Consider the following 14,247-nt stretch of genomic DNA (forward strand, 5'->3'; position numbering starts at 1 on the left):
TAATTTCTTTCATTGCAGTGACCAGGTCAGTACAGAAGTAAATGTATTGCATAATTAAATTTGTTCTTGTCGTGCATCAACTCTATTAATGACAATATTATAATGTAATTATAATTAAAGGAAGTGGCAGTGGCAGTCGGGCCACTGAAGGCTAAATGGCTATCTTTGTGACAGTCATAAAAACAACAATAACAACAAAACAATATAAACCTGTCTTATACCTAAATAATTAATTCAGCCAATTAGTGACCGAGGTAGTGAAAGTGTTTAATTCTGAGAAATATTCTTGCTATTTGGAGAATTTATTTACTTGTTGTGTAATTAAAAATTACAGTTTTGAGGCAGTAGTGAAACAGTACCATGGTGCTGAGCTGTAGTAGTAATAATAATAGTTTTTCTTCAATTAGTAGGAAATAATTGTTGGTATTCCCTCCATGAACAAGTGAAATTCAGGCTTATTCTATATTATTATTATTATTATTATTATTTTAATTTCAACATATTATTGACTGCTCAAGCATTAAACTTAACCAACAATGTTACAATAATAAATGGTAATAGCCTCATGCTGATACTCTTACAAAGAAATCATTACGAATTAGTGCGTGATCGACAGGTGGGGCTATTTGATAGCTTATAGTGAATTCGATCATTATTGTTGTGATAAAATGAAAAAAATCTAAGTGGGCTTCATTTAACATTTAAAGAAACACAAATTTACTTATAAATGGCGAACCTGGCAACAATTTGTAGACGCTAACGCTACCCCTTAAAAAAAAAAAAAAAAAAATCAAGGGTTTCATTTGAGACCAGCCCACTGACACACAGCTAAGCCAATAGAATTAAAGCATATTCTCTTATTTCGACCAATCAGAGGACACCAGGAAGTGAGCGGTTCGTAGCAATAGACACGTTGAACCGTCGGTGTTTTAACCTTGAACAGCTTCGTATGAAATACAAACCCATAACGACAACATGTAAGAAACACAAATGAATCTTTTTTTTTTTTATAAATATAGATTTGTTACATTTGCTTTGTTCTATGGTCTATAATAGATAATGAAGTCATTACAATCTACAAGATAATAGTTCTGTATTAACTATGCCCGAATCCTCTTTAACAGCTTTTACAGCAATTGCTTTTTGTTTCTGTACTAAGGATACATGGTTGTATGAATCCTGTAGTTTGTTGACTACCAGAGATGGGATGAAGTCACTGTCAAGTCATTCTCAAGTCATCAATGTGCAAGTCCCAAGTCAAGTCTCAAGTCAGCTTGCAAACAATTGGTAGTCATTATGACTTGAGTCTTGCTGATTCATGACTTGAGAGTGACTTGATGGTGACTTTGTCCCACCTTTGCTGACTACATACCTGCGCATATCTGTCACTTTCCAGGCAAGTTGCTATAGACATCACAACAAAATACTGCCATAAAGAAATGGAGGCGTATGGCTCATGTGTGGCATCTAATCCATCAACATGGCAACAAACATGCCATGAACTGAAGATGAAGGTTGCACAGTGCACGTCCTCACAGTGAGACAGCGAGTTATTTATGCTTTTCCATGTTGCATTGACATTCATCATGACGTTGAAAAATGTGTGTGGTGCTCGTGTCTAAACCATAATCTGATTGCAGCCCAGTGATTCAGAAGATCAGGCAGGGCTGCTCCAAGGAGTTTGCAGAGTTTGAGAGCTGTCTCAGCGAGAACCAGAACAAACTTTCGACTTGCTCACCTCATGTGACTCGTTTTCTCAGCTGTGCGGAATCGGTGGATCTCAGTGGAACAGGTGAGCTATTGTTTAAACTGGCCATGTACGGGTCAAAGGGGTACTGCGATTTTTGTCCATGTATATTTAGATATAGGGAGCCGCAGTCTCGTTTGGACCCCTGCATGATCTCGTGGAATTTGACCACCTCCAGGGACATCCTGCACAAACACAGCATCACTTCACACGGAAAAATGGTGTAGTAGTATTTTGTTTTGGCTGCAATCACCGAAGCAGTCGTGAAAAGTCCAGTTTTTCGGTTCCCAGTGGAGAAGGGAAGATGAGGCAAATGGGAGAGGTCATGTTGGTAAATTTTAGCTTACACACCAAGCCACAGTAGTTGCGGTCTCTCGCCTGCACAACCGCCTCGACATGTTTGAGCTCCGGGTCATAAACAAGCGGCAACACATGTCCACTTTGCACCGCATCATTGCTTTTTTTTTGTATTTTCACTTTGTTTGCTGTGAAATTTGTCAAAAACTCAGAGAAAGTGCTGTGTTTCTGATGTGTACAGACAAGGGCTGTCCTCAGAAGTAGTATTATGCTCTGTCATTTAACCCCTTTAGCGCCCACCCTCAAACGAGGCTACGGTACCCAATTAAGAAAGATTTTACTAATGTATATCACAACATCACAACTGTTAAACGCAAATTTTTATTGTTGTTATTTTTCTGGCTTGTCTCGTTTTGTTCAGAGTTGCCACAGCGGATGCAGCCAGATCCGCATTGGTATTTGGCACACGTTTTACGCCGTATACCTTCCTGACGCAACTCCAGTGTTACCCGGAGAAATGCACACATACAGTTCCTGGTGTTCTGAAGAGGTCTCCACTGCTTAGCTACCAAGATGTGATGAGATCAGGCGTACACAGAACAGAATGGCTGCGAAGTTGGGACAATATGAAAATAAATAAAAATGCTTGCATTTACTTTTTCTGTTTTGGATACGGGCACTGGACTGGCCTGCCTGCAGTCCTGACCTGTCCCCAATAGAGTATGTGTGGTGAATTTTGAAACAAGAAATCAGAACAATGATCATGTACTGTTGTACACCTTCAGATACTTTCGCAGGAAGAATGGGACAAAATAACACCTGAAACATTTCATCACTTGGTGCTCTCAACGCCAGAGTGGCTTTTCAGTATTTTGAGACAATGGCAACATTACAAAGTGGTAAATGCTTTAGCGCTCCAACTTTTCTTGGAATGTTTTGCAGGTCTCATATGTGGGAATGGATGTACAGTAGTGTTCACAATAATAGTAGTGCTATGTGACTAAAAAGATTAATCCAGGTTTTGAGTATATTTCTTATTGTTACATGGGAAACAAGGTACCAGTAGTTTCAGTAGATTCTCACAAATCCAACAAGACCAAGCATTGTTGGTGACCAAGACCATGCATGATATGCACACTCTTAAGGCTATGAAATTGGGCTATTAGTAAAAAAAAGTAGAAAAGGGGGTGTTCACAATAATAGTAGCATCTGCTGTTGATGCTACAAACTCAAAACTATTATATTCAAACTGCTTTTTTTTTTAGCAATCCTGTGAATCACTAAACTAGTATTTAGTTGTATAACCACAGTTTTTCATGATTTCTTCACATCTGCGAGGCATTAATTTTGTTGGTTTGGAACCAAGATTTTGCTCGTTTATTAAGGCAACATGACCTCTTCAAGTATTTTGACATATCCAAACTGATCCATGATACCTGGTATGCGATATAGGCCCAACACCATAGTAGGAGAAACATGCCCATATCATGATGCATGCACCACCATGCTTCACTGTCTTTACTGCGAACTGTGGCTTGAATTCAGAGTTTGGAGGTTGTCTCACAAACTGTCTGTGGCCCTTGGACCCAAAAAGAACAATTTTACTCTCATCAGTCCACAAAATATTCCTTCATTTCTCTTTAGGCCAGTTGATGTGTTCTTTGGCAAATTGTAACCTCTTCTGCACTTGTCTTTTATTTAACAGAGGGACTTTGCGGGGGATTCTTGCAAATAAATTAGTTTCACACAGGAATCTTCTAACTTTCACAGCACTTACAGGTAACTCCAGACTGTCTTTGATCATCCTGGAGCTGATCAATAGGTGAGCCTTTGCCATTCTGGTTATTCTTCTATCCATTTTGGTGGTTGTTTTCTGTTTTCTTCCACGCGTCTCTGGTTTTTTTTTTTTTTTTTTGTCCATTTTAAAGCATTGGAGATCATTGTAGATGAACAGCCTATCATTTTTTTGCACCTGTGTATAATTTTTTCCCCTCTCCAATCAACTTTTTAATCAAACTACGCTGTTCTTCTGAACAATGTCTTGAACATCCAATTTTCCTCAGGCTTTCAAAGAGAAAAGCATGTTCAACAGGTGCTGGCTTCATCCTTAAATAGGGGACACCTGATTCACACCTGTTTGTTCCACAAAATTGACGAACCCACTGACTGAATGCCACACTACTATTATTGTGAACACCCCCTTTTCTACTTTTTTTTACTAATAGCACAATTTCATAGCCTTAAGAGTGTGCATATCATGAATGCTTGGTCTTGTTGGATTTGTGCGAATCTACTGAATCTACTGGTACCTTGTTTCCCATGTAACAATAAGAAATATACTCAAAACCTGGATTAATCTTTTTAGTCACATATCACTATTATTCTGAACACTACTGTATATTAACAAATTATAGTTGATGACCACACAAAACATCAAATATCCTGGGTCCATACTGTCTCCCAACTTTTTCTGATTTGAGGTTGTATATACTCACCTGGTGGTGAGTTGGATCCGCTGGGAGGGTAGGAAGCCGGTCAGACCTGGCAGTCCCAAACGTATTGTGAGGGTCTGCTGGGAACGACTGGCGGAACCCTCTGTCAGCGAGGTCTTCAACTCCCACCTCCGGGAGAGCTTCTCCCAGATCCCGGGGGAAGTTGGAGACATGGAGTCCGAGTGGACCATGTTCTCCACCTCCATTGTCGATGCGGCTGCTCGTAGCTGTGGTCGCAAGGTCTCTGGTGCCTGTCGCGGCGGCAATCCCCGAACCCGGTGGTGGACACCGGAAGTAAGGGATGCTGTCAAGCTGAAGAAGGAGTCCTACTTATCTTTGTTGGTAGGTGGGACCCCAGAGGCAGCTGACAGGTACCGGCAGGCCAAGCGTGCCGCAGCCCGTGCGGTCACAGAGGCAAAAACTCGGGTCTGGGAGGAGTTCGGAGAGGCTATGGAGGAGGACTATCGGTTGGCCTCGAAGAGATTCTGGCAAACCGTCTGACGCCTCAGGGGGCGGAAGCAGCTCTCCACCCGCACTGTTTAGCCTCCTCAATCCCATTGTCACGTCTTCCGAAGAGGAAGCAGAGACTGGGGACTCAGAGGTGGACTCATCCATTACCCAGGCCGAAGTCACCGAGGTGGTTAGAAAGCTTCTCGGTGGCAAGGCTCCTGGGGTGGATGAAATCCATCCTGAGTACCTTAAGTCTCTGGATGTTGTGGGGCATGTCTTGGCTGACATGCCTCTGCAACATCGCGTGGCGATCGGGGACAGTGCCTCTGGATTGGCAGACCGGGGTGGTGGTCCCTCTGTTTAAGAAGGGGGACCGGAGGGTGTGTTCCAACTATAGGGGGATCACACTCCTCAGCCTCCCCGGTAAGGTCTATTCCAGAGTACTGGAGAGGAGAATTCGACCGATGGTCGAACCTCTGATTCAGGAGGAGCAGTGTGGTTTTTGTCCTGGTCGCAGCACACTGGACCAGCTCTACACGCTCCATCGGGTACTCGAGGGTTCATGGGAGTTTGCCCAACCAGTCCACATGTGTTTTGTGGATCTGGAGAAGGCGTTCGACCGTGTCCCTCTGGGCACCCTGTGGGGAGTGCTCCAGGAGTACGGGGTCCGGGGTCCTTTGTTAAGGGCTATCCGGTCCCTGTACGACCGCAGCAGGAGCTTGGTTCGCATTGCCGGTAGTAAGTCAAACCTGTTTCCAGTGCAAGTTGGCCTCCGCCAGGGCTGCCCTTTGTCACCGGTTCTGTTCATTATTTTTATGGACAGAATTTCTAGGCGCAGCCAGGGTGTAGAGGGGGGGTCTGGTTTGGGAACCACAGAATCTCGTCTCTGCTGTTTGTGGACGATGTAGTTCTGCTGGCTTCGTCAAATCAGGACCTTCAGCGTGCACTGGGGCGGTTTGCAGCTGAGTGTGAAGCGTCCGGGATGAAAATCAGCACTTCCAAATCCGAGGCCATGGTTCTCGACCGGAAAAAGGTGCTTTGCCCTCTTCAGGTCGGTGGAGTGTCCTTGCCTCAAGTGGAGGAGTTTAAGTATCTCGGGGTCTTGTTCACGAATGAGGGACGGATGGAGCGTGAGATCGAGAGACGGATCGGTGCAGCATCTGCAGTGATGCGGTCGCTGTATCGGACCGTCGTGGTGAAGAGAGAGCTGAGTAGGGGGGCAAAGCTCTCGATTTACCGATCGATCTGCGTTCCGATCCTCACCTATGGTCATGAGATTTGGCTCATGACCGAAAGAACGAGATCGCGAGTACAAGCGGCCGAGATGAGTTTCCTCCGCAGGGTGGCTGGGCGCTCCCTTAGAGATAGGGTGAGGAGCTCGGTCACTCGGGAGGAGCTCGGAGTTGAGCCGCTGCTCCTCCACATCGAAAGGAGTCAGTTGAGGTGGCTTGGGCATCTTTTCCGGATGCCCCCTTGAGGCCTCGCTGGAGAGGTGTTCCGGGCACGTCCCACTGGGAGGAGGCCCCTGGGAAGACCCAGGACACGCTGGAGGGACTACATCTCTCGGCTGGCTTGGGAACGCCTTGGGGTTCCCCCAGAGGAGCTGGGGGAGGTGTGTGTGGATCGGGAGGTCTGGGCGGCTTTGCTTGAGCTGCTGCCCCCGCGACCCGACTCCGGATAAAGCGGAAGAAAATGGATGGATGGATGGAAGGTTGTATATGTAGCCGTAAAGTTTTGATTAATTATGTACACGGTCGCTTTGACTGAAAGCTACTGTGCGCTGAGTCCAGATGTCCACTGCTAGTGGGTGGACTTTAACTATGGACTTGAACACGTTTGTCCATTCTGATCATTTTATAAGAAATATCTAAGATAATATCTTGGGTTCATGCTATCTCTCAACTTTAAGTTTTGTGTAGAGAACACTGAAAGAAAACAAACCTCATCAGTGTCTGAATATATTTGTATCTGAATGTATGTAAAAACTGATGCGATTGGTAGTGCTTTGACTTTAAAGGTAGGAGTGTGAGTGACCTATAGATACCTTCCCTTATTTCAAGACGTAAGACTGTATTTGTTGTTTCTTTTTTGTCTTTCTTTGCTGCTAAATGTACTAATCCATCTGTTCTCTTCTGCCAGCTGCCACTCCAGTACCCCAGCCTTCGTAGGATCTTCCATCATCTTCAAATATCAGCTACCTCCGAGTTCATTTTTGCTGTCCAGCCTCCAACAGGATGCACGGGTACTAGAAGTGGATGGATTTTATGTACAGTAACATTTAAGCGATAGTACTTTTTAAAAAATGAATTGAAATCTATTTGTCCAAATGACATTTCTGCCTTAAAAAACAAAATGCATGGTTTGAATTACAGGGAGTACTTTGGGGGTCTGACCCAATTAAGAGGTAAAAATAAACGTTGTGGGGGTGGGAAGTTCAAAGCATTTATATACTTCTTACCTGTAAATGTAAATTTTGCAATATGTTTCCTGTATTATGCTTGGAAGAAACTTGTAATATGATTGCAACCACCCTGAATGTGAACCATACCATTTCTTAACCGTAATTGAATGTCCCATCTTCCCACGTCACTCCCATCACTGCGTGGGCTCGTTAAAGTCTGTGGTACCAGTGCGTGGTGCTAGCCAAAGGATACTCTCGTAGGTTTATGTAAGTACTTAGCTAGTTTATGTGATACACTTTACTTTGTTTTACCTTCAGAGGTTCTAAATTAGATTTTGTCGAGTGTCCACAAGTGAATGCTAATGTTAGCTAGTTCTAACTTTACCTTAAAGTGACAATGCGCAGGATTTATGAGTGTTTATTAGCAGAAATGAAATATAGCCATCATAATACTCTGTTCCTTAGTGCATAATGACATGCAACAATGAATCAGTGTTTTCATAAGCTTAGAATGAGCCCTTCATATCTATGTGGGGGGGGATGGGGGTCCACTAGTCCTAACCGCTTAATATTATTTGATGGTGTATATTACAACCCCAAACTGATTTTAAAGTTCACAAATAAATGTAATACTTTTAAATAGCTAACAAACCAGATTGACCTTTGTTCAATTTACAGAAATAAAACATATGATTTTGTTGACATACACCATTAATAATCTTTATTTGTACTGTTGTGTATAAATCTGTAGAATTGAAAATAATTGATGGTAATTGATCATAATTAAATGTTTTTTAATTTTCGCACTTTTGTAACATTACTTAATTTAGTGCAACATATAGCCTACCATAAATGTAAAAACAACATGCTGTCCTTAAGACTAGGACTAGTGGACCCTAGGACTAGTGGGAAGTTCCTGGTGGGAGTGGGCCTCCTCATGGAGGTCACCGTGTTGATAGAGTAGCTTAAAAGAGACATACTTCCTCAGTATTCGTTCTTTCACATTTTACAGCCCAGCTGGAAGACTGAAGACAAAAGAAGAGTAATCAGTTGTCACGTCCATTGTCGCTGTCTGCTGCTTGCTAGTGCAGGCTAACAAGTTTGAAAACCCTCATTTATGTGAAATGGACGATCATACATATTGATCACAAGAGAAGGCAAGGGAGCATGAATGCCATTACTAAAGCAGCAAAAATATGAACGGGGAACAAAATTGTTGCCAGTGACAGCACAATGCAATTTTCAACCTTACCACTCGATGACACTAAATCCTACACACTGCAGCTTTTAGGTTGCAGGTTATCTAACTCATATTTGCCAGATAAAGCTCACATTTGCCTTCCACAACATGAGCCAACTAAGATTAAATACAGACCCCCTGGTTGTTGTTGTAGAATTTGCAGTGTGACAGGATGTATTGGAGAAATGCAAGGCACTCTATCCTGAAAGTGGAGCACAATGTTGACATGCTGTGAGAATATTTACCAGCTGTACCACACTTTAACTCTTCACACAAGGTCATAGTCAGTATTAATACACTGGATTACGTAAATGTTGTACTGGTTTTGTTGAACCATTTGATTAAACCTGATGTCAGACTTGTCTTACTCATGCCGTGGTTGTTTTGTGTTACTCATGTCTGACTCGCTCTCCCCAAGTCTGACTTTATTCAGGGTAAATGATTAAGCTGGAATGTATGTGTCGCTCCCACATGTAGTTTCTTGACAATTTGGCGACTGAGAAACGTTTAGTCTGGGAAAGAGGAGGCTGTTCCTGTCTGATCAGCAGGACTACTGAGAGAGACTGAGGGAGGATGATGAGTTATGAGCCCTGTGACCACCGAGCAGAACTGACCTTTTCTGCTTCAGTTATTAAAGGCTTGAAGGCGGTAAAACGGCAGAGGGAGAGATTCTTTCTTTCAGATGTCAACACGTCAGCTTCCACATAATGCAGTGTTACTGTGTGATTCTTATTCATCACATTGAACTGGAATAAGGCAGACACATTCCAAAGGTGGAACCGTATGTTGTATTGAATCAATACGGCAACATTACATTCAAAGCACATCACCACCGGGCAGCCACTGAACAAAAAAGTAAGCTAGCAGCTCGCCAACTACTGCACAAATAAGTTACATTCACAAAAATATCACTGTAAAAACACCAGAAGTCAGTGATCAAACAATATCCCGAAAGAATGTCAGTTGTTGGGTCACAGGTACTTAAATGAAACACGTATCATCCTAATCCTATTTCATAACGTGCCACAGTGTCACCAGGTCACATTTTTCCACAACTTCGGACTCAAACTTCAGTCTCGTAGTTTTTTGTTTTTAAGACCTACTTCTTGACACATAAATATCATGCAACATGTTTAGATATTGGTTCATTATCACAGAGGAAAGTACAAAATATCTACCTAACAACATCGATTTTTTTTTTTTTTTTTTTTTTTTGATGTTCAGAAGAAAGAACTTCTAACAGAAAGCAAGTACAGAAATCTCATTAGATTTGAACACAGTCATACTCTTCATTTACAAGTGGGGCGCGCCAAGTGTCCTAATTTCAGGGCTTTGTACATGTAGATCCACTGTAAGTTGTACAACAAATACTCTGTGTGATTTTGTTTATAAAAGGAAAGGAAAAGCTCCATCAGTCCCTTATGCAACCCTGTTTCCGCTTCAGTTGACCCTGTAGTTTCGCCTCAAGGTTTCACAATGTGATTTTATTAATTTATTTTGGTCATTATTCCTGCGCTGGTGTTTCAAAACTTAAAGGGGTCATGATGTACACAATAGTTCATCAACGTTTCATGTTAAATGTCCTCAAAATGTTATCGTTCTATCGTTGCCTGTAGTAAGCGCCACAGCTGTGTATAAGCAAAATTTAGGCTTAAAATGACTTTGCTTAGGTAGATGTGACTTATGTCACAGAAGCGCGTATCTGCACTTTCTCTAAGTAACACGCCCACTGAGCCAGTGGCCTGTTCACCTGAAAGCTGCATTATGCTAAGCTGCTGCTGCTGCACATCAGCATCCTCTCAGCAAATATTAGGAGGCCATTATGATACTGTTTGGGTTTCTAGAGACCTCAGAACCATGCGACCAGCAATCTTGGAACCACTACACAAACCTTGTGAAAAATCTGTTTTTTTGTCCTCCGTTGTTAAGTCATTTCTAACACTGAACGGCATGGACTCTTTAACCTGTCTTAAAGTCTGCTGCAGAAAACACGCTGTGCTTTGTAGCAATGTAGTGGCTCAGAGATGGTATTGGTACTGCTGTTACCGAGGTCGTTTGTTTCTGAGGTCTCCAGTACCACTGTTTTATCTTATCAAGGCGGCAGCCTCCAGTACTGTAAAGCTAAACCAATGCAGAAGTGCCAAAACCTGTAGATCTTTCAATGGCAACTTGAGACTGGCTCCAAAAGTGAGTCCCTCTCCACAGAGCCCTATGTTAAAATGTCCAGCGTTACAGCATAAGTAAACATGTTAACAGGATGGTACCAATAACAATTTTGGTCTTTGTAGCTAGTTTACCATATCAGAAAAAGTTGGGACATAATGGTGAAAAAAAAAAAAAAGAAACAAAACATGCGGTGATCCTTACATTTGAGTTTTTTTTTTCATTGCAAAAAGTATGATCCCAAGATATTTCATATTCTGTGTGGTCACCTTCATTTCATTTCTTAATATACATCAATTTCTGCATTTAAGGCCTGCAACATATTTCCCCCCAAAAAGTTGGGATGGGGCAATTTATTCTGAAAATCCTTATTAAATCATTACTTTTACAGTCAGTTTTCATGAAACAAATCAGGGGATGTACACATGAACATGTTACTGAATATGTCTTGGACTTCATCTCCAACAATTATACAGAAATACAAACAGTGATACTGAGTGGTAAAACTGTGTCAAGTAGGCAGTTTTCAAAAACTTGAGTGACCACGCTGGAAGGAGACGAGTGAGGGAAGCCACCAAAACACTCTGAAGGAAATATAGGCCTCTGTAGCTGTTGTTTGATAAGCTGCAAATAGTGTAACCTTTGTTAGTTGCTCCTGGTGTGAAGTTGAGCACCTTGCATGGCAGCACCCTGACATCTGTGTGTGTGTGTGTGTGTGTGTGTGTGTGTGTGTGTGTGTGTGTGTGTGTGTGGTGTGTGTGTGTGTGTGTGTGTGTGTGTGTGTGTGTGTGTGTGTGTGTGTGTGTGTGTGAGTGTGAGAGAGAGAGAGCTTCTGATTCAGATGGAACAGCCCTATATGAATGCAGTACATTTGCCATTTGTTGCATATTCATTGACAGCGTCATGATGAAGTAGTGTAGGAGGAGGATTTTCTTCAAAAGCAAATGACAAATTTCAGCTGCAGTTTGTCAGAAGGCACGTGGAAAACCAGAGCTGAGATTTGTTTTTCTATTTTTCCAGTCCTTGTTTACTCCACTACAACATGACGCTGTGAATGAAGATGCAACAGGCAAACATTGCACCATTCCCTGTTTCTTCACTCACATCCACAGAAGCTTATAATTCTTTCAGAGCTGTCATGGGTGTGTTGGTGGCTTCCCTCACTAGTCTCCTTCCAGAATAATTACTCAATTGTTGAGAACTGCTTACGGGACACAGATTTACCATACAGTACCCTACTGTTTGTGTTTCTTAATGATTGATGTAAATGAAGTCCAAGATATTTAGTAACCTGGAAATGTTCATGTATTCACGTATCCATCATTTGACTTGCCTCAAGAAAAGTAGCTGTAAAAGTGATGATTTAATCCTTATATTTAGAATAAATTTCTCACATGCCAGCGTTTTTTTTTAATGCATTACAGGCCTTGTATAGAGGAGTGGATGTATATTAACAAATTAAATGAAGTTGGCAGCACAAAACATCAAATATCCTGGGATCATATGGTCTCCCAACGTTTTTCTGATTTGGGGGTCGTGTATGAAGCTATAAAGTTTTACTAATGCTAAATTAAGATAATCTGCACCTTGTACAACCTTCCTCTGCTAGTGGCCTCTGCTAGTGGGTGGTCTCTAGCTGTGGACCTGACCATGTTTGACCATTTTATTACAAATATCTGTGATAATGTGGCTTACTGGGTGGTTAATTGTACTAACGGATGATATAAGAAGTATGTGTTGACTGAAATTTTTGTATTATTTAATTTGTATGTTAGCATTGCCGACACTTATTGAGGCTGTATGCAAGCCGTAGTCATTAATACCCACGTCCAAGTCAACAGTTGTAAGAACATCCGTCCAGTCCACAAAAATGTAGGTTAATCAGTCACCCAAACCCAGGTGACCTAGCCTGTTTGTGCAGGGTTCTCTAGTTTGAAGGTTCAGTAATCTGCAGGACCAGATCTAGGTTTCTTGGGGGGGGGGATACTGATATTGAAATGAAAGGTACATTTTCCTGCAATCTCAGGCAATTCAAGCATGTATTTTGGACATTTGGAGCAAGTAATAGCTATCATTTTATTAGCAAGTTGGGATGGATGATACATAAAAATAATACTGTTTCTGACATCAAATGTCACAGTATTGTTTATACTCTGCATAATGGTCAGGTTCCACACTAACAACCAGGAGTAGAAAGTTGGAAATGGCACGTCATTATTTGGAGATATTAATGAGTCTTCATTGTTCAAGATGATTTATCCTCCTGGTTCTCAAAGAACACAGAGGTGCAGAAGCGGTGTTCCTCCACGTTTGTGTAGTGTGCTGCCATCCTCTCCTCAGACATGACTACTCGCAGATGTGTTTTCACACGTCGGAGGATAAAGACCTTTTGTGTGTTGGACAGGAATTGTTATTTGAGTGGCACAAATACTTTGTGTGGCATCTTACTGTTTTGTAAATAGCTGTACATAAACACCTGAAGCATTTCCTGCATTTTAATGTAAATAGTTGTATATAACTTTGTTGTTTGCTACATTTGTACATAGGGGAAGTGATGGTCTAGTGGTTAAAGCGTTGGACTTGAGACCAGAGGATCCTCGGTTCAAATCCCAGCCTGACTGGAAAATCACTAAGGGCCCTTGGGCAAGGTCCTTCATCCCCTACTTGCTCCCGGCACCTTGCATGGCAGCAGGCTCACATCGGGGTGAATGTGAGGCATTGATGTGTAAAGTGCTTTACCATTTGTACATGTTTTTGAAATTTAAAATTTATATTTGCATTGTAAGTCATAAAAATGGTTTGTTAAAGGTTTGTTGGTTTTCACAGTAAAAAAAAAAACAAAAAAAAACTTTTTTCTATTCAGATTTTATGTATTTGTGTGAATTTAGGTTCATTGTGTTAAGCCAGTGGTTTGTGTGTATTTACTCCAAATTAAGCTAAACATCCCAAGTCACCCGTGAAGTGGGATAATTGCCATTTGAATGTCAAAGTCTTAATTATGGAAAATTGTGTATGACATTTGCATTGTATGGTGCATCTTTATAACCAGTGAGTTAAAAACAAAGTGACGTGATTTTTTTTTTAAAATTATATTAAAGTAACATTCATTCTCGCATCACAGATGAAAGAAACGTCTTTTTAATTTAAAACGAAAAGTACATGTAAGCATACAGCTAGTAGTGCAGCCTACTGAAACTTCATCAAAATGTATTCATTTATTGACCCGAACCTTTGGACTAGTGAACCTTCAGACTAATGGGATGTTCCCCTCACTTGGTGTCTTCAAGCTAGTTTGGCGTGTTCGAGCTTCATTCGTGTGAAGCAGCAGGTCTTTTCTACTGAGAGTGTACGCGCACAAAAACAACTAATATTCTCGCAACCTGAATTTGGGTTTTATTTTAGGATGCATCACCTATGTCATATATGCCACCTTGCAACATACCTTAGCTCACCAAAA

The 14,247-nt window shown here is 41.7% G+C and overlaps 1 protein-coding gene across 1 annotated transcript; it reads left to right on the plus strand.

Moving 5' to 3' along the window:
- Positions 1 to 880: 880 nt before the first annotated feature.
- LOC117528349 (coiled-coil-helix-coiled-coil-helix domain-containing protein 5) lies at positions 881 to 7,762 on the plus strand. Its single transcript, XM_034190979.1, has 4 exons — positions 881 to 977; positions 1,397 to 1,537; positions 1,641 to 1,792; positions 7,126 to 7,762. Coding segments are annotated over exons 1-4 (324 nt in total). The 5' UTR covers positions 881 to 975; the 3' UTR covers positions 7,155 to 7,762.
- Positions 7,763 to 14,247: the final 6,485 nt, after the last annotated feature.

This window comes from Thalassophryne amazonica, chromosome 16 (assembly GCF_902500255.1).
Source record: "Thalassophryne amazonica chromosome 16, fThaAma1.1, whole genome shotgun sequence".
NCBI classification, from domain to species: Eukaryota; Metazoa; Chordata; class Actinopteri; order Batrachoidiformes; family Batrachoididae; genus Thalassophryne; species Thalassophryne amazonica.

What these genes read in the sequence shown, in the direction of transcription:
- LOC117528349 (XM_034190979.1), top strand. An exon ending in GCACAGTGCACGTCCTCACA is followed by an intron (nt 1,538 to 1,640) that starts GTGAGACAGCGA and finishes ATCTGATTGCAG; the next exon opens with CCCAGTGATTCAGAAGATCA. An exon ending in GGTGGATCTCAGTGGAACAG is followed by an intron (nt 1,793 to 7,125) that starts GTGAGCTATTGT and finishes CTCTTCTGCCAG; the next exon opens with CTGCCACTCCAGTACCCCAG.